Genomic DNA, 26,177 nt, shown 5'->3' on the forward strand with positions numbered 1-26,177 from the left:
CTTTGTCTCATATGATGCTCATAAGTTTCTTCATATTGCGTTAGTATCTGATAACACCAAATCATTAAAAGAATAAAAATTGCACTACGAAAGATTTCCATGATTAGCCTGTTTTTGCACTTCCTGTTTTTCCCTGCTTGAGAATTTTTGTCCAATAAATGAATGACCTTAGCACACGTGTGGTTTTGTTTACAATTTATGGTTCACTTGCAAAAAAGGGCAGTGTGAAAGCGAACCGCACCAAACAAAAAAATCAACATTGTATTTGTTCCGGACCAAAGCAAGTAAACAAGCGGACTTTCCTGGTGTGAATACACCCTTACACTCCATCATCCACTGACACACACACACAGTCAAAAACACCTTCCACAAACCCACTGTTCACCCATCACCCACTCAATCTCCTCATCTTTACATCCTCTAAGCTCTCAAACATGTGGAAATGTTCCTCCTTGAGGAGGCTACTGCTGAACAGTATCTTCACCTTTTTGCAAGCAATCCCTCCTTTATCCAAGACTTCTACCTTCTCCACTGATGTATTTCTATGTTCTGAAATGGCAGCTTTGCAGAGGAGCTCTGTCTGGGGGAGAAGGTCTGTCCTGAAAAAAAATTGTCTGGAGGTGGTGATGGGGTGTGTGTGTGTGTGTGTGTGTGTGTGTGTGTGTGTGTGTATCGAGAAGAATTAACCATGCAGTTCTTACAGAAAATGGGGCAGTGGTACTTGTGAGATCATTTGTCGATGTGGGGCTTGACATAGGCTACAGCTTTATCGATCCAGTTAGCACTGCCAAATTTACCTTGATTAAAGACAGACAAACAGGGACTATTGTCTCTGGGATAGTCAAGGAGAGCTGTATTTTGAGTGAGGTCAAATTAATTAAATGCACTGAAATAAAAACAACTTGTGTTTACTTTAAAAATGTGCATGGAGTACATAATTTACTCTGCATTCAACCGAATAAATGGGAGGTTGATTGAATAGCTGTGTGAATGGTAATGCATGTATATAATGTTATATTGTATACTATGGTACAATAATTTGTAAATATCTGTCATATATTCATATTGTTTATTTATAAGTTATAACTTTATTTTAGCAAGTACACTACGGTTACTGTATGACTTTGAGGTCACACTTCTTGTGGTTTTGCATGTTTAAGTCTATTCAGTATGTAAAACGCGTTGTATTGGTCTGTTGATGGCGTTGGTTGTTGATTAGACAGTCTATTTAGTGTATCGTTTGAGAAAGTTTAAAGTGCACTGTGGATTTAATTCTTGGCATGATTGTATTGTACAACAGTAGATTATTAATTTTTGCAATATGCATTTTTATTAAACATTGACAAATAATATTTTACATTTTTATATATGTGATCCTTGTGTCCATGTTTTAAACACTGTAGACTAAAATAAAATATAAACTGACAGTAAGTTTATCCTGCAGGAATAGTGGCCCGTTTAATATGAGTCCTGCAGGAATGAGCAAGATGATACCTGCACAAGGCTTAAAAAAGCTAAATTTTCCTACAGATATATATTTAATCCTACAGGAATTCAAAATTCCTGTATGTAGTGGGGCGGTCCTGCAGGACAAACGTGTGGACAATCCTGCAGGACTCCTGTAGGAATGTCTCTGTCCTGAAGGAATTTAGTTCTGTCCTGCAGGATTCCTGCATGATCCCTGCACAGAAAGCAGCATTCCTTCAGGAATTCCTGCAGGATATTTTTGTAAGGGCTTTAGTGTTTCGTTTCCAAATTAAGGATGATAATGGACAGTTTTCTTAACGAGTGTTTGGACAAAAATAGTCTGGCAATTAATTGCATATTTATGGAGATTTTTTTATTTAATTTGTCATCATGTACCTGCTGTGCAATATTTTTTAGTCAATTTATTTGCTTTGGTTTGATTTTGTAAAAGCAAAGCACAGCTAATATAATGGCTTTGCTACTTAAGGGGAAACGTTCATTTTATTAAAATTACATAAATAATTTTTGTGTTTTGTTTTTGGGTTTGATAGATCTGAATTTGCTTGATTCATGCAATCCAGTATAGAACTGTGTAATGTGTATTATGTACTATGAAAAAAGGCTCATTCTGAAATGCTTGAGTAAAAAAATACATTTTATGTATTAACATTTTATGTATCAACCTTTGAGCATTTGAACATTTATTTACAACACAAAAATTATAAACTTTACTAGATGTAGTTAGTTATTGCACCATCACAGTATTTGAAAAGAAACGTGAGGAGAGTGAGTCGCCAGCTGAGGAGAGTGAGTCGCCCGCCGTGTGAGGAAGGTGAGTCGCCAGCTGAGGAGAGTGAGTCGCCTGCCGTTTGAGGAAGGTGAGTCGTGGCAAACTCAGTAGCTCCTGGCAATAGTATAGTGACTTCCCGCAACAAGTTATTAGTCTTATTTTTGGACCTTCCGGCCCGCCATAGAAAAGAGTCTGCGATCTTCTGCAATGGCCATCTTACTCACTTGGGTCAAAAGCACAAAAATGAATTTCACACACACACTTGTGCAACTGAAGCCAAACAACATACATATACACAAACACATCTGTTTCTCTGCCATGGTGTGGATATTAAACTGAATGATTTTTCTAGACCCTTATACTAAACCAAACCCTCACACACACATTTTTACATTTAATTAGATGTTTAGTGCGTTTATTAAGGTTGCTATTTTCCTTAGCCATTATCTGGTTCTCACAATTCAGAGAAAAAAGAAAGAAAAACAAACCTAATACACACACACATTTAAATAGCTATCTAGATTAGGTTTATTATTATTATCTTTATTTAGTTATCATAGATCATTATTATTATTATTAATAAAATAATATTGTATTGTTATTGTTAACAATATCTACAATATAATTAAATAATAATATAATGATAGTATTTTATTGTATTTTAGATTATATGAATTATTTTGAATAATAAATGCAGTGGATATAGAAAAGAATCACCCTTCTTTAAAATAATCACATTTTGTTGCTTTGCAGTCTGAAATGAAGACGGTCACAGTTTTTGTTTTATCCATCTGTATTTACTCAGTGCAGCTTATAATATCCAAGTGAAAGATATCACACTAACATTTCAGAAAAACTGTTTGTGGACTGCAGTCTTCAAGTCATTCCACAGATTTTCAGTGAGGTTTAAGTCTGGGCTCTGACTAGGCCATGCAAGGACATTCACCTTTTTCTCCTTTAACCAGTGTGCTCAGTTTTGCTGTGTACTTTGGCTCATTGTCATGTTGGAAGGTAAACCTTCTTCCCACTGACAACTTTCTGGCTAATTCAATTTTAGTCTCATCTGCTTCAGAATCTTCAAGGTGCATTTTGGCAAAGCTTAGTCATGACTGCATGTGGCCTTTCTTGAGGAGTGGCTTTTTTCTTGCAACCCTCCCATACAAGCCACATTTGTGGAGAATTTGTGATATTGTTGTCGCATGCACACAATGACCACTCTTTGTCATAATTTCCTGCAACTGCGTCAGAGTTGCTGTACTCTTGGTCCTGATCCAGGCAGTGCCTGTGTTGTACCAAATACCTTCCACTTCTTAATAATAGACTTCACTGTGTTTGATACACACAGGCTTCACTGCATTGATAAAGCCTTTGACATTTTTTTTGTATCCATCTCCTGACTTGTGCCTGTCCACAACTTTCTCCCGGAGATCTTTTGACAGTGCCTTGCCACCCATAGTTGATCGTTTGCTTCAGTTGCACTACCTACCAAGGACTGAAATGCTCCAGGAAAGCTCTTTTCATGCTGAGCTAATCAAAATGACCACAGCTGATCACAGTTGAAAGTCAAATGGCTTTGTGTGCCATTGAGAAGGTGATTAGCAACACCTGATTGAGTTTACAAGTCATTTTTAGGAGGGGCTGATCCTTTTCCAACTCAGTGATTGTTTTTTTTTGTTTTTTTTCTGACATGTTGGTGTTATTTCTTTCACTTGGATATTATAAGTTGCACTGAGTAAATACAGCTGGATAAAACAATAAAGGGGGGTGATTCTTTTCTATACCCACTGTGCATACGTATATATATATATATATATATATATATATATAACCTGACAACATGTATGTTTACTTCTAAATAAGGACATATATTATTATTATTATTTGTAATAATAAATTACACAAACACACACACATACTGTAACTTTTTTGTATATATCCATCCATTTTTAAACGTAGGCAAAACTGCAGAGATATTTTTATAATATTTAAATTTATATTTAGGCTTTATTTAGATAATAAATAATCCCAGGATATCTCGAAAGCCTACAATCAGACTTAAGTATCTGAGTATTACTTCTGTACTTCCAAATACATTGCAGAAGTTCCCTGGTCCCAGAATGTGTGTGCCAGGCATAGGTTTGTGTGTTGAAAGCAATGAATGTGATTGTGTTTGTGTTTGTGCCTGTGACTGTCCTTCCCTCTTTCTCTGCCTTTTTCATCATTCAGATTACCATCAAGGACTCCTCCCACTGTCCTTAAATCACTCTCTTCAGGCCGTATCTCTCATTCTTGTTCTGTACTTCTTTCCTCTGATGAACTGCTGGGCTGGACCGACTTCTGATCCACAACTGACCTTACTGTCCAGCTGACAGATAGTCATTTATATCTGCACAGTTTACACACACACACCTACCCACCCGTGCACATTCTTTCCTTCCCTTGGAGGCAGACACCAGTGTTTCCTGCACTGCTAAACTACAGTGTGATGGCAAAAGATAGTTGTGACTTTGCGGTCTGAATTTAAGAATGAAAGACCTAAATGCAGCACATATACATATACAAACCAATTCACTAGAATAAGTCAGATATTTCAAACAGCATTCGAGTATGGGCTGTGAAGGACTATTTCATTTCTTGGTTCTACCTCTAACAAGACATCTTCTTGATGAATGAACAATGAACTGAGTCATGAGTAAATGATTCAATGATTCATTCCTTAAACACAAATGTAACTTGCAAAACGAGTCACTGAATGAAATTGATTTTAGTGAACAGACACATGGGATTCATCAGAGCAGTTACTAAAAAATTCTAATCTTACTGACTGAATACTCAAGTGTATTTAAAGATAAAATAAAGACACGTTTACAAAAATATTATTATTTTGTTTAATATGTAATTCCATTGGACTTGAGAGAAAAAAAAAAACAGATTTCAGTAAATAATATACGACTAGCATATCCATAACTCTCAGTGCCCTGATTCTTCACTTTCTAAATCACACATACACACCAAACTTCAAAGAAAAAAGGTCAGCTTTCAAACACTTCTGTGCATCAAAGCAGGAAAATATGAGCGGCAAAAAGGTATGAGGGGCCTTATAGGCCATAATTATTGAAAAGCCTCTTACAAACACTAGTGAAACGAAAAACATTGATAAACCTTAGTGAAATTCATTCATATGCATTACTGAAAAACCTCTTACAAACAGAGGCTTTTCAATAATTATGGCCTATACGGCCCCTCATAAAAAGGGAATCAGTACAGAGTGATAACAAAAGGAAGGATAGTTTCAGTGTGAATCTATAGACGAATAAGTGACTCCAATCCTTTGTGTGCTCGTGTCTACCAGAAGTGATTTCTCTAAGAGCACAGTAATAACACCTTCCTATATCTCAAGAGATGAGAATGGCTCTACATCGAACTACAGACCTGAGCTAAAAGAACAAACAAAAATAATGCACTGAACGAAAGATGCTCTGCAGCTCTCACTCACCTGGGAGAGCAGATACAAGCAAACAGACCGGAATGGTTCTCTAGACTAGACTACATTTATAAAACATGCAGTACAACATACTAGAGAGATTTTTATTATTTTTGTGCACTTTTTTTACCATTTATAATTACACTTAAAACAGGAAGCGATAAGAGAGAGAATGGGATTTGGAAATGTTGCAAGCCGGATTCGAACTTGAATACCCCACATGATCAATACAGCTCAATATGTCTGAGCACACTGGCTTTGATGATTATACAATGCTTAAACCTGAGGAAAAGAAAACTAGTAACAACAAACCTCTACAATCGCTATGCCACAGACAGAGCAATCAATACAGGATATAAATAAATAATATTTGCACATCTTTTCACAGTTGTTGTTTGCCGTCCCTCTTTTTTGCTGGTGGTTTAAAATTCCACCTGCTTTCTAAACCTTGACAGATAAAAGACCAAATTGGACTGGAGAGTTTTTGAAAATGATCTTGAACCTAGTGAATGGAAGAGGTCCAGACTGTTGGAGAAAAACACAGTGACAATGGTACATTACACACACACTGTATTTTCAGCTACATTCACACTGACAGTGACTAGATTGAGGGAGGTTATTGATATTCTTCTTAGTTCCAAGTTCTTCTACTGCTAAAGTTATTATATACACACAATATCATTCAATATCAGAGATGTTTGTAATTATATTTATGGGCAATATGATATATTGGTCAATATTGAATTGTAATACGTTTAGATGATCATTGCCATTATCTAATACTCATTTATAGTTAATCTTTAAAAGCCCTAATGATTTAATACCATCAATTCTAAAAAAGAATACCCATTTTTCATACCGTACATTATAAAGTTAAGTTCACTTGTAGCATTTAAAACTACTGATTTCAGTTTTTAATTTTAGTTGTTTATTTTTTTTAGAATTTTTTTTAAACAGAAATATGACTAAATATCAGCAGTTATCAGTTAATTATGGGCTCATCAGTAAAGTTCATATTTTTATATAGTCAAATCTCTATTGAAAATAAATGTCTTCAAGTCACAAATATCAGATTATTTGTCCTGAGATTTTGCCCACTATGTTACACCACAATGCTGCCTGTTAAAAACACAGAGAGGGGCACTAAACATGGCACTTACCAGAATATTTTTATCCTGACATTTGACTCCTGCATTGTAAAACCCATAAACAATGAGAGAGCACCTAATAGCTGGCTTTAAGCTAACATATGAAAACACATTGCCTGCTCTCTATTGCTCTGGTGTGTGTGTGTGAAAGACAGATATGGGTTCAGATGTGTTCAAATCTACTGCGCTCAAAGCATAGGGTTGAGAAAAATACATGTGTGGAAATACATACAAATACACATAAAACTATCAAATCTCAGACAAAATCTGCATATAAACACCAGGCAAGGCTACATTTAAGACTAAAAACACTTTTGCATCTCTTCCAGGAAATGTTATATTCACTCAGATACACTGGAAGAAAACAGCAGACCTGAAACATAATTGATTTAACTGGAATGTGAAAAGAGCGTGAAGACTCACTCTTACGCACATTAACAAACAAATTGTTCAACTGTGTTTATTAGTTCCTCAAGGTCACACAAGGTTTGTCAGTGTGTGTAAGTAAATGTGCTTTTCATGTGTTTTGCTAGGGGTGATTTCAAAAGCTGCCAAGTTAAGTTACAGACAGAGCAATGAGACCCTCAAAACGGATAATTTTGCCATTTTGCACCCATGGCTGCGTGAGACGCTTTACTAACGCTGCAGGAACACTGTGACACACAAGATCTATATTGCCACACAGAACAAAAGCTGATGAAATGCCTTCCGAATTTTTCTTTCCTCAATTTCCCCTTGCGGATCGATAAAGTGTGACTGTCTATTCACGAAGCAAGAGACTGGAGCATATATGCATCATAACATCAACATGATAAATCATTATATGTTGGATTATTAATGGCTGAAAATGTGGTCATGCACTCAAAGCTCAATCAATATGGTCCAGATCAATACAGGACAAGGGACGGAGGTAATGAAGAATAAAAAGAGACGTACTGAGGGATGAAGAGAAAAAGAATGAGCTGATGGAAAGAAATAAGAGATAGTGACATATGAAATATGATAGGAATAAAAAAAAACCGAGGAAGAAAAACAGGCCAACTCATTAAAATACACTGCAAGTGATTTGATCACAAAACTACTTGGAAATGCCAAAAATGCATCGTAACTGCTAATGTAAAGCAAACAAACTAATATACAGTACACACTACCATTTGGAAGTTTGGGCTCAGCATTTATTTAGTGAAAAATACCATAAAACGTAAGATTGTGAAATATAAATGCAACTTAATATGTTTATGTTTTCTATTGTTTTCTATTTTAATATATTTTAAAATGTATTTTATTCCTGTTATGGCAAAGCTGAATTTTCAGCATCATTACTCCAGTCTTCAGTGTCACTTGATCCTTCAGAAATCATTTTAATATGTTGATTTGGTGCTCAAGAAACAATTTATCTTATTATCAATGTTGAAAACTGATGTGCTGCTTAATATTTTGGTGGAAACTGTGATATTTGTTTTTTTTCCAGGATTCTTTGATCAGGATTCAGTAATTGTTTGCTCAGCTCATGTCTTTCCCAGCCTACCAGTATATGACTTTCCTTTTTTCAAAAAGCAAAATTCTTGAGTCAGATTATTTCAATGAATTCCCAAAATCAAAATGATTTGTTAATGAACTGACCTGATCTTAATCCTGAGCTACAACTTCCACACTGACATCATCTGAAAAATTGAAAAATATCTAATAAATTTTGGTCTGGTCCTCACAAAAAGCTATCAGGACTTAGAATATGGACCATGAATTACATAGACCACATTACTGATCCCTTTATGGTTCTTTCACATACTTTTTAAAGCTTGAAAGACTCATTCATTGTATTTGCATTGAAAAGAGTGAGCAAGATATTATTTAAAATGTTCTGTGTTCCATGGACAGAGAAAAAATCATGAAGGCCTGGAACAACATAAGGGGGATACAATTTCGATTTTGGGTGAACTAATCCTTTAACACCAGGAATAAGCAGCAATAAATCTCGGCTGACTACTTGTGATCGAAACAGCAAGACAGATAAGTATAAGTATAAACAGGACCACACACAAAAAAGTACTGAGCAAAAGAAGAAGAACAGAGAGTTAGCAAGGAATAGAGGGAGTAAAGACAGGTAGTGAGGAATGGCACGAGTGAAAGAACGAGAAAAGAGAGGTAGTGAGGTATGGAGGGGGAGGAGAGGGGGGTATATTGAGGGATAAACGTGTAAAGAACTGGACATTGAGCAGAAGGCAGAAAATCAATGGTGAATAGTGGCTAAAGTGGAATCTGAACTCTGCCTGAAGTCATAGAGTGAGACGGAGGAACAAGCGGAGAGTAAGGATGCAAGAGAAAGATGGGATGAAGGTAGAAAAAGGCAATATGAGCACAGACACAGAAAACAAATCTGCAGCAGGCAGAGTAGCCACAAGCTAATTAAGTCAGAGGAGCAGGGGACATCAATTGATTCAGGAGAAAAATCGAGGTTGTAATCAAGAGATTAGCTCAGGAGCCATCAATTTCACAACAACTTGCTAATGATCACTAAAGCTGAGGCATGAAACTGAAGATTCAAAAATATATGGAAATACTTTTTGGAGTTGCAATCAACAGCAGTTGGGCAACAGCTAACAACGTAATTATTATATATTTCAAAATAAGTCCCCATTTTAGATATAAGGAATATTTATGTATGTATGCATGTATTAAAGCACATTTTTTGTTCTTTTGACTTTCATCTATAAAACACAGAAGAATATATTTTTAAGATGTTTCACTTTTGTCCATTCAATTTAAGTTAGTGTTCAGATCAACATTGGATTCTTCACGCCGACTGTATGGAACAAAAAACCCAGATCCACTGTTCAAAATATCTTTTTTTTTTTCCCACAGAAAATGGAAATACATTTCTGTTTTATAGGTTTAAAGGAATAGTTCACTCAAAAATGAAAATGTACTCACCCTCAGGCCATCCAAGAAGTAGATGAGTTTGTTTCTTCTTTGGAACAGGTTTGGAGAAATATAGCATTACATCATTCTGACGGCACCCATTTTCTGCAGAAGATCCACTGGTGAGCAAGTGATGGAATGCTACATTTCTCCAACTCTGTTTCTGCTGAAGAAACAAACTCATCTACATCTTGGATGGCCTGAGGGTGAGTACATTTTCAGCAAATTTTCAATTATTACCATTTATAGAGAAATGTTGCAGAAAATAAGGCTCTTTATGATGCTATTGAAATATTCTCTTCTCAAAGGTCAAAAATGTACATGATCACCAGATTTAATAACAGTTTAGACGATTCTATTACTAAAAGTTGAAAGTTTATCACTTTTAAAACTAAGCCATATACTAGCAACTCATTCATAACTGGCAGTATATCTCACAGTGCAGAGAGATGACCTTCTAAAAGGCTAATTAATAAATAATTACTGTTTGCTTTATTATGGCCATATTAATGACACGGCTAACAAAAGCTTGCCCAATATGGGGCACTGATTAAAGAGCAGATTAATAATTGAGACGTTAGCGAAAGTAATTAAATATTCACAAGTCTAAATCAAAGCCAAGAGCGTGACTTTCAGGTCTCGTTTACATATTTTGTGCTCATGAGCTAATTTTTACTCTCAAATTTCCTTTTAAAAAATTTATAAAGCAGCACAAACAGAGATTCTTCTTCACAGATTTAAACAGTAGACAAACTCCAAAGACCTTGTGAAGTCTTTCAAGATTATGCAGATGGAGAGATACTCTTAAATGACTTAGAAATAAAAGAGCATAGGTTCATAATTAATTGTATAATTATATTTTTACTTCCAAATTTTGATTAAAACATAAGCCCAACCTACATTTTTTTTTTTTAAATCATCAAACCCACTGTCTTAAAGACCATGCCCTCAAATAAATTATCACAAATAAATTCAGAAATAAGTGCAAGAATTAAACAGAAATACATAAACAAATATAATATATTATTAAAGTAACAAAATAAAGGAGTTTATAAATTTATAAAGGAGCAAAATAATACAAAAATATATATTAAATAAAATATATTAAATTATTACAATTCAATTATATTTTACCCATTGGGTCATTTTTTTTTTCATGTTTCTTTATCCATTTGGATAATCCATAACTTTTACTTTATTAATGAGGTTAAAACCCAGACTTTACATGAAGGTTTTTACTTGAAGTGTTGGGTGTTGAGTTTGTATTGCGTCTCGTCTAGCTGTTTAATATGAAGGTTGACATGTTTGAGACCTTGAAAAGCCACTAGGATCAATAAGATTACTGAGATATATTGCTCCTGCTTTCCTATTGGCTGGCCATAACTACCCATCAGTAGTGCATTCTGCAATAACAAGAAAATGAGAGACTGCAAGGTGAAGCAGAGGTAAAGAAAGATGGATGACAACAAATCCATCAGAGAACAAGAGAGACGTAGAGACAGAAAACCGATGAAAGAAGAACAAAAGAGAATACATGCAGTGACCAAAGATTTCTTCAGAGAGAACCAAAGTCCAGAAACAGCAAAAAGCCTGAGGAAGAGATGGAAATGGAGAGGAGGAAGAGAAAAGGACAGGGGTTGGTAAAAAAAAAAAAAAGAAGAGCTATAGGTATTGTCATACCTCACCCTGCAAGCTATTCCCGCTCTCGTTTTCTTTCAAACTTTGGCTTTCATTTTCCATTTCTATAGCACTCGGACACAAGCAGAGTTTGAGAAATTTCACAGTAGAAAAAGAGCTGACGGCATGCTAAGAGAGCCATGACAGATGGAAAAAATGAGAAGGGACCAAGGGAGGAGTAGAGAAATCAGTCAGGTAGAAAATGTGTGTGTGTGTGTGTGTGTGTGTGTGTGTGTGTGTGTGTGCACTGTGTGTGGGGGATAATGAAAACTACGCCAAGATGAAATCAGATGGCCTCATCATTTCCAAAAGAACAGTGTGTGTATGTGTGTGAGCTGTACCTTTTTGGCCTTGCTAAGGTACGTCCAAGCTGATTTTCTGAAGTTCACACCGTTGCTTGTCAAGTCTTGTTTGTCCAGCTGCAAATAAAACAGCCATCCCAACAGATACCACACCTGAAACAGAAAGAGAATAAAATACATATACATAAATAAATATATAAAATAACAATTTGTATACATATATATTGTATTTATAGGTTTAAACATTGTATAAAAATGTTGATTATCTGGCTAAAAAATTGCTAATAATTATTGACAATTTATAATAATATTTTTTTTTGTTTTATAAAACCAAATTGTTTTTGGGGTAAGCTGTGTCTGTTGTTTAACTAAAATTAAAGCTTTGCTTTCAAATGCAGGTAATACTATTACAAATATTATTACTATTACAAAATGTTGACTATTTATGCACATACACATTTTCTGATTATTACAACCTTTTCCTGACTGGTTTATTAAAATGTGAATAATGTGCAACAAACAGACTTTAAATTGGGATTGTACATTAGTATGTTGATTATACACACACACACACACACACACATATATATATACTTTTTTTTTCAATGTAAATCAGTCCCATATTCCCCATTGGTTCCAAATTGCAGAGTTGAAGTTACTCCAGGAAGAGGGTTTGGGAATACTGTCCTATAGGATAAATTATGTAAAATCTGGCACAGCGTACCCCACTCTTGCCTACAGTACATACATAAAGAGCAGGGTACATGAGAGACAGTCAGTCAGTCAGTCAGTCAGACATTTGTAATTAACAAAACAAACACTAAAGCACTTCCTGTGCACTCTGTCAGCGCTATAAATATTTGATTTCAGGCAGGATTAAAATAACCTTATTTTGCGGCAAACAGAGAGGGAGAAACAAACAATCGGGCAGCTTTGTTTGAACCCAGAAAAATGAGAATATTGAATAAGGGGAAGTCAGATGCAAATGGGCTGTGGGGATGGGTTGTGTGCGCATGTTTTTATTGTGCTGTGTTGAAGTGCTCTTCACTTTATCACCTACTGTTACACTCTATATCCTCCTCTGATGTCTCAATAACACACCACAAAGTTTAAACATCTCTCACTCCCACTCTCTGTCTCTTTGTTTCACACTCTCTGACTCTCCTGAGCCGAATGTTCAGAACACTCTGTAAGCGCTCTCAATCTGTCAGATATCTATTAGAGAGAAAGAGAAAGAGATAGAGTGTGTGTGTGTGGGACTGGACTCATCAGAGCATAGACTAGGGATGGGAATCAAAGGAGTTTCATTGTCCAGTTCCGATTCCGACATATCAAAGCATCCAGCAGGACTGGTGATAAAAGTTCTACAAAATAAAATCTCTCAAATTCCTACGTTTCATATTCATTTGTTTAATAATGTAATGGCTTCAGTTTAGCTCATTAAATATGTATCAACTCCGGATGTTGTTTGTAGTGTATACATTATTTTTAATCAAGTCTGAAGAAAAGATCAGTATGCCTTCTAGTTTAATAATACTTTTTAATGTATTGTGGGGCACCAAAGCAAACCATAACTTACGAGGCATTAGGGCATGGAAAAAAGACGAAATATGTGTGTGCATGCTGGTCCATCAAAGTACAAAGTCTCAGTACCTCAGTTTCAGCCACCCTAGCATTGTGATCGGAATTTCCATAGCTAATCATGTAAAGTGAAGACCACAGCACTTTCACACAAAAGGACTACTGTTTCAGCAGGATACAATGCCATATATTATTAATCCAGTTGTCAGTGAGCAATGCATCAAATGCTGGTGTCAAACATTCTACCAGGTGGAGCTGGTAGGATGGGCCTGATAATACACAACCACAACAACAGGAAACAAACACCTTCAATGTTAAAAGCAAGTCATTTATTTTCTTTTTTAACATTCTGTCATCTTAGTCTGGCATGACTTATTTAGATTAATCCAATTTGTTTTATAACTGGCTAACTTGTGATATGAGTAACAGCACTTCTACCATTTAAAAAATATAATAAACTAAACACAAACCTCCACAACCTCGTCATCCTCCTCCAGAAGATCCTCCAACACCTCTGTGGCCATCTGGAAAAAGAAAACAGCTCTTCATGCACTGCAATGTGACATGCAACTTTTTCAATTCCTAATAATTCCACAACTTCTCAAAAGTTAAGAGACATTTGACTTGCATTAAAAGAAATAACATTGTGACATTATTTATATGTCATTAAGCACATCACTTTGCATGCATCTAGCATTTCCTATTATTTTTAATGCTGATTTTAATTAAACTAGCATAAATTATACGTAATGGTGGCATTTCTTATACAGCCTTTAAATTGAAATTTAAATAAATATATCTTTTTTGCATTATGGAAATGAGAATTGTGTGTCACGGTACAAATAATGTTAATGGTCCTAAAAATAGGCTTAATTTAAAAAAAATGCAATTATTTTGGGGTCAATCTCACAGTACGTTTTCTGACATTTACCAATAATCTGAATCATAGTCTAGTGTAGTACTGGATCAGTAAAGTCGGTTTATGTTTGGCTTATGGTCAGCAGCAGTCTTTTCCCCGAACTTTAATTAAGTGTTGACTGCGCTCTGCTAGCTGGCTCTCACGAGAGAGAAAAGTGCTTATAATTTAATGATTTTTTTTACTGCTTTATCACCTCAGTTCTTATGTTAATTTGTTAAACACCATCTTTATCTCTCCTTTGAGAGCCTGAGATCTTCATTTCCCTGATCTGTGTTATTGATCTATCTGCCGTCCGCCTCTGCCTATCAGCTTAACCCATTCACCCAGAGTGTGTTTTAATTAAGCGTCATCAATACATCAGATCAAGAGTTGATAGACAAGGTCAGTTAAAGTGAAATATTGGCCATAAAGACACTTCATTTCAAAGTCCTTGAGCTTCAAATAATCAAATACAGATGAGAGCAGCAAACAACTGTACAACGCTTTTGAATCGTGTCCGTACAATGTCACCCAAGCCAACACTTAATTCTGTATTGTACATTGATTTTCTTATTCACAATAGCAAGAGCATATTTTTTTCTCCACAAAAAACATTTCAACATTTCAGAAACGTTCAGATCTGCTACAGAGTGTGATTTTTAGACTCCCCAACTTTTAAAACGCACTAAAAGCTCCTTGTACGTTTCTCCTGATCGATATACTGAGACAGGATCTCTTGTTATTCCCTCAGGAGGGTCACGGCTTTGGCCAAGGGCCACAGTGACCCCTAAAGCCTCTGTGAACTCCGATGTCAGCCACTCTCAGCATCCCGCTCTCTTCTCATCCTGTCACACTCACGCCATCCATTTCAACCAGGGTCACAGAGTCAAGATCAAGCTCTCGTATATGTACACGCTGAAAGGGAGGGGGAAAAAGAGAGAGAAAGCCAGAAAGAGAAAGTAAAGCAGGAGAATAGTGAGGACGGATAGAGCACATCGCTCGATGGATACGTAATTTAAGGGACTGGCCAACCAATTTACGATCCTCAAAGGCCATAAAATTCAGCCTGGACTTAATAATAGCACATTTAATGTGACACCTCTGACAATTCCAATCTAGAACAACCAGAATCGCCCGCCTATCTGTATCTGCTTTTGTGTGTGCGTGCAAGAGACTGTGCATGGCAGAAAGACAGATTGCACGCAGGAGAATTTATACTCCTAGCCAGGCTGTGTGAACGCAGAATACTCTAAAACACACATACTCGCGTTCGCACCCGAATTTTATAGTTGCACCGTTTATCAAAGGCAACATGGCTGCCACTGGGAGCTAAAAGCTTATCTTATATTTAGCATTTTGGAATGAGGAGGAGCTGAGATAATTACTTTAGGGATTGATGCTCATGTTCGCTCTCGCTCCTTAGCTACATATCACTCCCTGATGCTGACTCGAAGCTCTCAGCAACAGATAAAAGTCAAATGCTCGGCCCAGAGGAAAACTGCTGTGGGCTATGTGGGATTCTCCATTTAAGTTGTTCAAATTGAATGCATAAATCTGCTTGAACATTTCTTAGATACATATATACGATTACGGATGTCTGACAGCAGCTGGCGGACCAGGAGTTGGTAACGTGCCTGAGCCCCTGTGGAGGTGTACAGCCCCTGGCAGTGTCTACGTTAACGCAGTCTATCTGATGAAGAGGCTCAAGAGAGGTTTAAAAGAAAATAATACCTTTTGATTTCATCTACATAATGTGCAAAGCTTTAAAGGGACTCAAAGAATGAGTTTTGTTTGCATACAGTGAAAGTGAATGGAGACTAAATATTGTCAAGCTTTAAAAGTGGCAACAAGGACCATAAAGGTGGTTCATATGACTCTTGAGATATATTCCAAATCTTCTGAAGCCATATGATCATTTTGTGTTTAGGACTAGTTATGGATTTCCTGATTTGACTTAATTCCGATCTGATTCCATTTAATTTCGCTATATGCAAGTTATCCAGTTCCAGTTCTGTAACATATTATAGACTACTGGAAGTAATGATAACTTAATGGTGATTCAGAAAGCACTTTAAGAGATTCATTTACAGATTTATCATACTAATTCATATGGTAACTTCTGATTTTGTTTTGTTTGGATCAACTTAAAAGACGAGTTCAAAAGAGTCCTTTATTTATAAATCAGACTAAGAGTGCTTCTTAAAAGGAAGGATGCATCCTTGTAAGGCTGCATATCCAGGCTGCCACATCATAAAGCTCCATCGAAGGACATCTCAATTTGAATTATCTTTAGTAGGCAGTCTTTGTATTGCGTCCTTCATTCAGCCTTGTTTTGAAGTATGAATCAGGCGTATCCTGTAAGCCACTGGGAGACCAAAGACGGTTGTCTTCACCTGCACTGCTTTAATAGAAAGTCAGTTAATATAAAAAAATTTCAATATAAAGTATTCTTCAAATTATTTTTTTTATAGTATTTTCATGCCTTGACCGTGGAGGTGAAACCATTTCTGACTTAGCCATGCTCACTTTCTGGACTGTCTCATTCTAACATTTTAAGGATGCATCCTCCTAGAAAAAGCAGTCTTCCATTTGAGAAAAACCCTACATTTGTTGCACTACATGTTTTTGATTCATTAAAAAGAACTGGTTCAGAGTCACTTTTTTTTGGTAAATCAGATCTTGGCATTTTAAGAATCAGTCTTGACATTCGAGAGGTACAGCAGTGGGAAAGATTTTCAGTGAATAAAAAGATTTAGCCTCATCCAAAAACAAAGCTGTTGTTTGGCTTCAAAAGACTTGAGCATACATGTTGTTGTTGGACTAACGCATGATGTACATCTGTAGTGCTTTTTATTTTTGAAGTCTGATAGCCTGTGGTCACCATTCAGCATTTTCTGTCAAACATCTCTGTTTCTGATCTAGTGAAGAAAGTACGTCATATGGGCTAAGAATGACATGGGGGTAAGTCTTGTTTAATCCATCCTTTCACAAAGAATTATCCTAAATTCTAATAAATACCTTTTTCTCTGAACTCCTCTTCTGTTGGCCTGAATATGAAAAGCTGTGAAAGGGAAATGTTGAATAACACTATTGTATTTGTGGGGCTGTAATTGTCAGGTCAAATAAAGGCGTTATTTGAGTGAGCCAGAAATCAGAGGAATGCAGCCATTAATATTAATATGTTCACACTCAGGAGGAGGCCTGTTCATTGAAAAGTTTTTTTTTTTTTCTTTCAAACCCTGCTTATGCCTCCTCATCATTTTTTCCCTACCTATTGTCCTGTCTCTCTTTGTGCCCTAAATTACACATCCATTTGTGTTTAGCCTCACTAGATGTGCTAATACTTTACCATATGTATTTATTACATACACAGTTTACATACATATACTGCATATACCTATACATAACAAGTCATCTACAGTATAAGCTATATTTCCTTTATTAATTGTATAAATTGGCTTGCACACACACACTACTCTTTTAAATTAAGACATACATGAAGAACTTTAGGTTTATTAAGCTACCTGTGATGTTAATAACATTACCAAGAGCTTAGTCATAAACCACAAATCTGTTAAATTCAGTTTTGGCAAACTTTCACACTCAAGATTCAGTACGAAGCATCCCAGGATGCTCCATGACGTTTTGCAATTCTAGAGAACATATTTAATAATCCATCACTCTCAAAGGAAAATAGTCTAACAAAAAGAAAGTATCCCAACTGTGTAAAAAATTCAATTGTGGGCATGACTATGCCTGTGGAGATGAATTTGGAGGCAATTATATTTTGAATCAAATCTTTTGAATCCATTCACAAAAAAAAGTCCTTCAAATTCATTCAGTAACCTTTCCTGTTTGCCAAAAAATGAGTTTGGAGTCTTGTTCAGTGCCGTTTGTTCAGCAAGTCCATCCAAATGAGATCCAGTGCTGATCTAATCTTGTTTAGAGTCTGACCAAGTCTAAGCACCCTAAGCATTTTTGCAGATGTCAATTTGCAATTTTCAACTGCTGAAAATTTACCAAGTTACAGAAAAAAACACTATAAATCATCAATCACCAATAAATGAATGAATTGTTAGTTCATTTAAGTATCATAAGTTATTGTGTGTTCAAGATTTAATTATAACACTAATTTAATCCCATTGTGTTAAAACAAAAATACTGCATATCCAATAGACTACTAAATAATTCACCTCAAAATTAAAATTTGGCTATTATTTACTCATAATAATATCATAGACAACCATGGAAAATGAATGTTTTGAGATGCCAAATTCTTTTCTACAGCTGTCTCTTAAACACACACACACGAATGCATGCACGTACGCATGCGCACACGCACACACACACACACAAACACACACACAATGCATAGTTTCTTTAAATGCCCATTGGATGGTCTCTTCCAGTTTAAATGGGTGGCTCACAGTCAGAATAAACTGCAATGAGGACCAGGCACTATGCCTCAAATCAAAAAGACAATTTCAGAAAATTTCAGGTACGAAACACTTAGCACTCAGAAAGAAAAACAGATCTGAGAAAGCTTTTATTTAAACAAAAATGAAGAGCGTTGGGATTAAACGGTGTGTAATTAATAGTTTAATGATGCAACAGGCTATTAAGTGTTGGAAGGTGGTGGTATTGATTCTGAATTTTGAGGCCTTTACAGTAAGCTGGGTTATTGATCTGATTGAGGTAAACAGCTCCTGTAGAGGAGCAATGAATTTCACATGGGAATAATGGCTTAATGAGGCTGCAAAATATGAGCATAACAAATTCTCTGTAAATGATGTAAGACAACACAAGTAATACTGTTATAAAAGACATGCACGAGTGACTAAAAGGTCAAATCACAAGAAAATACAGTGGATTCGTGTTAGAATGTGCATACAGAAGAGTGTGAATAATATAGGCCAAGAAGTAGAGAATATCATAAAATATAGATTTGCCACAAAAGGAGATTATTCTAAAATGCTCACTTAAGTTTAATTTGGTCATCCCAGCAGCACACCAGGCTAACCCTAGCAATGAAAAAGCCTATTGTCTGACTCTGTTAACCGCTGGCCCACACAGACCCTCATTATGACATCATTAGCCAGAGAAGACCGCAGCTCTGCTAAATGATCTTTAGAACAATGCCGCCCCATCAGTCTGTTTCAGAGCCGCAGCGCCGGCCTGTCAGGAGAAACAGCAGCGGGCTATGGGCCGCATTGTGCTAGTCGTCTCGGAGAGTGTTTTAAACGAGCTCTGGATATGATGACACGCTCCGTAAGAAGGAGCTCTCTGACAGATCGCCTTGTGTGGAGAGCACACAGAGGGAAGAGCAATGCTTTTTCTTGTCTTCTAAAAGAGGTGAAATTGCTTTTTACTACACGTTTAAGAAAGTTGAAGGTGAGATTGGGCATTTTCTCTCTGTCTCGCACATACACAGTTGTTCTTGGTGTGTGTCAGTGCAGCCGCCGCAGCAGCAGCGCTATTGATTTTCAAGAAGTGATTGCGAGCGGTGAAGGTCAGGGTACAGACGTTAAATCAGACGGGGCAAGAAAAGAAGCTGAAGAATCGCTCTACACACACAGGTGTAATCACACATAATCCTTATGGAACCAGAGTCCTATTTGAACATTTTACATATCTGACTTTGCCTTCAGGGGAGGATACTTAATTACAGACAGAACGGAGATGAGAGGGTGGAGGTTGTGGATATTGATGTTTGTGAACCAAGTTCCTGCAGTTGCCACACAACTGATATGGTACAACTGCTCTACATTCAGAAGAAAAAGTCAGACTCTGTTCTATTTTTCAAAACTTCAACAACACAAACTCCACAACAAGTTGGATCACTCCATGCAGTCCATCTCTCTTAAGTCACACTATACAAGGTCCCAAACAAATCAATACAAGGATTAATATGTTAGACTGACCCAGTGCTCTCTCTGTCTGTTGACTTATCAATAATACAGGAAGGCCTATCCCGTGATGAAACGGCTCGGGTCTCTGTATCCATTTTTTAGTGCCAAGTTGATTTCTGCTAATACTGGGTTACATTCAACTTTAAAAAGCATTACATAACATCACTTGAAGTCGGAATTCTGCGTTGGAGATCTACAACCTTGATTTTGTAGAGCATGGGAGAACTGAGGGAAATATACAGTTTATGAATTTAATTTGCTTAAAAGGTTAAACTAAGAAGTGAAAGGGCAAGGTGAAAACACCTTTTGGCATAAAAACACATGCATAAAATGTATTTTTGCTCCTTTTTGATAAAATTAAATAATATAGAAAAAAGAATGAAACCTTTTACCTTCAAAATTCATTGCTATTTTCCCAGTATGGAAGCCCATTTCACATGAGAAAAACAAAATAGCTTTGCTTTGGTAAATCATAATTGTGACATAAAAAGTCAAGAGATAGTCATGAGATACAATGAGCTGTGAAATATGTCAACAATTATGTCATAAATCTGAAATTATGGCAAAATATCAAAGTTATGAGATTAAAAAGTCAATTGGCAATTACCATGAGAAGTCTTAACAGTCATAATTGTTCTTTATGGACAGTCGAACACTTACAAGGGTAACATCGCATTGACATTTGTTTCTTTAGTCATCTTCTGAGCATCAGAGTCTGAGATAAGTCTTAATATCACAGGGGGTTAACATGGATCTGCTTGTAAAAGTACAATCACTGTGTGCTGACGTAACTGCCTTTACGCTCATAGCATAGAAGTCATGCTGACCACCTGTTAACTAACCACATGCACACACACATCAAAAGCCATGGACTGGCTGTCAGGTAGCCGATGTGGCAGCAGGTTATTGAAGCCAGACATTATTAAACTATCATTAGTGCTGAGAATGCTTTCATTCATTCCCACACACACACACACACACACACACACACACACACACACACACACACACACACACACACACACACACACTTTTTCCCGTTCTATGAGGTCAGCAGGTGTCTTGGACTCTGTAGGGCCTGTCTGAACGTAATTAAGGTCTGCTTGTTAAGATGTTGCTCAGACCGGTAACGCTGTTGGCATAGCGACCGCCCGCTGAGAAGCTGTGCTGATTGAAACCTCTTAGTGATATCATCTCAGCGTGATGTTGTTGACTGAAGATAAGTTAGTGAGGTCATCACTGTGCCCCCTGACAGAGTTCCCACAGCTGATGAGTTAAATGCCCATGTGTGTTACTCCTTTCGTGAGTATGAGGTGGGGGGCTTGAAGCAGAAGAGTGCTAAATGATACTACGTTTGGCAGCATGATGAACCTTCGCTACGACCCACACTCCTTCAATGTGAACTCAAAGATTTATATTTATCATGAGTTTGAGACTACTGGTATAAATTCTTCCATTTTGGATTTTTCTAATTAAATAAATTTTTTATTACAAATAATATTGTCACCATATTAATAGGACAATTTATGTGAAAAGTTGAACCAAAACATTTCAAATGGTCAGAGATCAGAAATTAGAAAGAATTATTCGAACCAGAAGATGAATAACAAATCACAAAAAATACATAAATGAAAACTTAAAAAGTAAAACAATTATTAATAAACTACAAATATATAAATAAAATCAAACATTTCGGGTTTTTTAAATTTTATACTCATACATACATTATACTTTTATTTGATTTTAAAAAATCCAATAAAAACTATAATAATATTTTACAATATACCATTTAAAATAACTATTTTCTATTTGAATATATTTTAAAATGTATTGTATTCCTGTGATGGCAAAGCTGAACTTTCAGCAGCTCATTACTCCAGTCTTCAGTGTCACATGATTATTCAGAAATCATTCTCGCGTGCTGATTTGCTGCTCAACAAATTTCTTATGGGAAAAGGATTCTTTGATGAATAGATAGATCAAAAACAGCATTTTTTTTTAAACAGAAATCTTTTGTAACAATGCAGCTTTTTTAATTTAATGCATCCTCTCTAAATAAAAGTTCTAATCTAACTTTGAAAACAATCTTACTGAACCCAAACTTTTTTTTATTGGCAGCATATTTGTATCTCTGAAAGTAAATGAGAGCCAGTTCAGTCAACAAGGAAAACAGAATGAATTGATTTCCAGGTTGTTGTGATTCTTACAAAATGTTGATACTTCAAGTCTATTGCAAAGTCTAATAGGGCTTGAGAATCATCCAGACTTATTATGGAGCAAAACATACATTTACTTTTTTCTGAAAGGCTGAAAAACATCTCCATTTCTCTAAGCTCTTCCAAAGCTTTAGCTAGTCTTTTTTTGCTAAACAAGTATATTTTGTCTGTTTTGCTAAATAAATGGCACATTTATTAGTCTCTCATACTGTAACTACACAAATCAAACATATGAATGCATTCTGAAGCAGGTAAAAAAGATGAGATATTTAACCTTCAGCCAAAAGTGTGTGTTTTTTAAAAAGATATATTTATTGAACATTTTCCAACTTAAACAAAACACACATGAATATAGACCATAATCATAAAAAAGGGGGAGTCGGCAAAATAAGAATAAGCATAATTATCCTAGGCCACTAAAAGGGAAATTTAGATACTCAAAGAGCCAAAAGTGTTTTACAACAACTTTGTTTTGAGCAAGTGTCTAGAGTGCCTGACATTAACCTTGCTGCTAAGTGCACACTGCTCTATGACAACTAAGTTCTGCAGCAATGATCACATCACGATTTGGGAGACTGATTCATAATAAACAGGGAAAGCCCTGCAAATGTAACATCTTCCAGATAAGAGAGAGAGTGAGCAACAAACAGAATACAATATTCTATGACAGAGTTCTGCATCCCCCCAGGATCTGATTAGATTTGCTGAGGCGCCGGACTAAATTTATGATTTGTAAGCATGAGCGGGCAGTATTCCTAAGAGTTGTCTGCAGGAGCGGACAGTCTGAGAGTTGTTTTTAATAATGCATATGTGAAACACAGTTCTCAGGTCCCTGTAGTGCTGGGAAGTCTGACGGATTCCTACAAATCAATCTTTTTGAACTGTTTGTTTAAGTGGATCACACCAAAAATCTGATTCAGTGATACAAGTCATGTTAGAGTGTTAACATGAGTCTTTTCTCTTTTCATAAGTACGCCAGCAGAGAAAGCAGGTGAACACAAACTGAAAACTCAGAAACGTATGATGTAAACTCTAAAAATGCAGCCAATTATGCACACTTCAGCCGTTACACTCTTAAAAATAAAGGTGCTTCAAAAGGTTCTTCAAGCGATGCCATAGAAGAACCATTTTTGGTTCCACAAAGAACCATTCAGTCAAAGGTTCTTTAAAGAACCGTCTCTTTCTTACCTTTTTGTAATCTGAAGAACCTTATTTCGCCACAAAGAACATTTTGTGAAAAAGAAAGGTTCTTCAGATGTTAAAGGTTCTTTATGGAACCATTTAGACAAAAAGGTTCTTCTATGGCATCGTGAAGCACCTTTATTTTTAAGAGTGTACGAGAGGAGAGAACATTGTGATACATGTAATAATCCTTTTGTGAAGAGTGTTGAATGGCACTAATGTTGCTACTTTGATCCTCTATAAACACGCTGACAGACAATTAACCTCCTCTCAATGCTATCATCAGTCAACACTGAGCAATGGCATATTCTGCCCTGTTGGCAACGCTGAGCGCACATCTGCTCGGATGTCAGGTGGTGATGACTCCTTGATAATCTCATCTTTAGGAAAGATTACGGGTTCTTCCTGAGATTTTCTGCCTCTAATTACAGAATTTTCCAAACTGAATGAGCTGGCTCTGTTTCCCTGGTGATTAAGACTTCATTGGAGGAGTGTGATTTTACTTCGCATAATTTGAGGGGAGTGCTGAATTCGATCCCAATCGAGAATGTAAACCGCTATAAAATGCAACAATCACAAGGGATTGATTGCTAATGTTTTGTCAGTGCTGTGCTCATGTCCCATCTGCTGCCCTACAAAAAATATGACTTTCAACATGAAATAAAGACCCTTCTCTATTAATCTTACTCCTGCTGAGATGCTGGTCATCAGAAGCATTTCTGACCACACCATGCTTTGTAATATAGCCTGGCTTTAGGACAAATAGAGAGTGAAATTATACTTGTGTAAAACAATTTACATGATTTATATGAACAATTTTATTCAGCATAAAACGTTTACAAACACACACACACACACACACACACACACACACACACAGAGATAAAAAGGGAGAGAGATCAAGGATGAATTAAAATGTAACAGTAAAGACTTTTAACATTTAATATTACAAAAAGATACTGTTTTAAATGAATAATATTACAAAAAGATTTCTATTACAAATAAACTATTTCTTTGAACTTACTTTTCATCAGATTCAAAAAAAATGTTTTGCACCATTTCCACAGATATATAAAGCAATACAACAATAATAATAAGTGTTTCTTGAGCACCAAATCAGCATATTAAAATGATTTCTGAAAGATCATGTGACTGAAGAACTGAAAACTGGAGTAACAGCTGCTAAAAAAGTCAGCTTTGCCAAAAAAGGAAATTATTTTATATTAAAATAGCATTATTTCATTAGCATTTATATAGCATTTATTTCAAAATAAAAATAGTTATTTTGAATTCTAATAATATTTCACAATATGACAGTTTTTACTGTATTTTTGATCAAATAAATGCAGTCTTGGTGAGCATGAGAAAAATAAATCCCAAACACAAACTTGAACAGTAGTGTAAATAGAAACATTTTATGTATACAGTTTTTTTTAATAATTTGTTTAAACTATGTATTATTTATAAACAAACATAAATATATTGAAAAAAATACATAAAGCATACACAAACTATGCACGATTCCAGTCAATATTTCAGTAGAGATAAAAAGGGAGAGAGATCAAGGATGAATTAAAATGTAACAGTAAAGACTTTTAACATTTAATATTACAAAAAGATACTGTTTTAAATGAATAATATTACAAAAAGATTTCTATTACAAATAAACTATTTCTTTGAACTTACTTTTCATCAGATTCAAAAAAAATGTTTTGCACCATTTCCACAGATATATAAAGCAATACAACAATAATAATAAGTGTTTCTTGAGCACCAAATCAGCATATTAAAATGATTTCTGAAAGATCATGTGACTGAAGAACTGAAAACTGGAGTAACAGCTGCTAAAAAAGTCAGCTTTGCCAAAAAAGGAAATTATTTTATATTAAAATAGCATTATTTCATTAGCATTTATATAGCATTTATTTCAAAATAAAAATAGTTATTTTGAATTCTAATAATATTTCACAATATGACAGTTTTTACTGTATTTTTGATCAAATAAATGCAGTCTTGGTGAGCATGAGAAAAATAAATCCCAAACACAAACTTGAACAGTAGTGTAAATAGAAACATTTTATGTATACAGTTTTTTTTAATAATTTGTTTAAACTATGTATTATTTATAAACAAACATAAATATATTGAAAAAAATACATAAAGCATACACAAACTATGCACGATTCCAGTCAATATTTCAGTCCATGTATTTGGATGTGGTCACTTGTTTATTTGCATTCCCTCTTCTCTCTGCTTGTTTATGAGCCACAACCATGCCTCTTGTAATAAATTGCGGCATAAACACTAATAATGTGTTATCATCCAGCACACATTCTCTGGTAGTTTTAATGCTCATAAGTGTGTGAACATGTTTCCAGGGCTGCCAGTAAAAGCAAGCAAGCTTTTAGAGAGGACTGATAAGCTGAAGAGGGGAATACCGCTCCTTCATTTTTATGATTTAAAGGGGTCATAGGATGCCCATTTTCCACAAGTTGTTATGATTCCACAGGTCGGATTCAGCGCGAACTAACAAGGAGGCGCCCGTCACCCGGTATAGATCAACTAACACGGTCGATATAAAAGTGTTTAAACTACCAAATAGAT

General features: G+C 35.7%; 1 protein-coding gene across 1 annotated transcript in view; it reads right to left on the reverse strand.

The window, feature by feature from the left end:
- LOC107681587 (probable assembly chaperone of rpl4) overlaps positions 1-26,177 on the reverse strand; it is a 98,602-nt gene that overhangs the window by 12,477 nt on the left and 59,948 nt on the right. Inside the window, exons 5-6 of the mRNA XM_016477901.1 lie at positions 13,839-13,892; positions 11,827-11,940 (exon numbers count right to left, since the gene is read on the reverse strand). Coding sequence (XP_016333387.1) covers positions 11,827-11,940; positions 13,839-13,892 — 168 coding nt within the window. The remainder of the gene's footprint in view (positions 1-11,826; positions 11,941-13,838; positions 13,893-26,177) is intronic.

This window comes from Sinocyclocheilus anshuiensis, unplaced genomic scaffold (genome assembly GCF_001515605.1).
Source record: "Sinocyclocheilus anshuiensis isolate Anshui unplaced genomic scaffold, SAMN03320099.WGS_v1.1 scaffold2178, whole genome shotgun sequence".
Taxonomy (NCBI): domain Eukaryota; kingdom Metazoa; phylum Chordata; class Actinopteri; order Cypriniformes; family Cyprinidae; genus Sinocyclocheilus; species Sinocyclocheilus anshuiensis.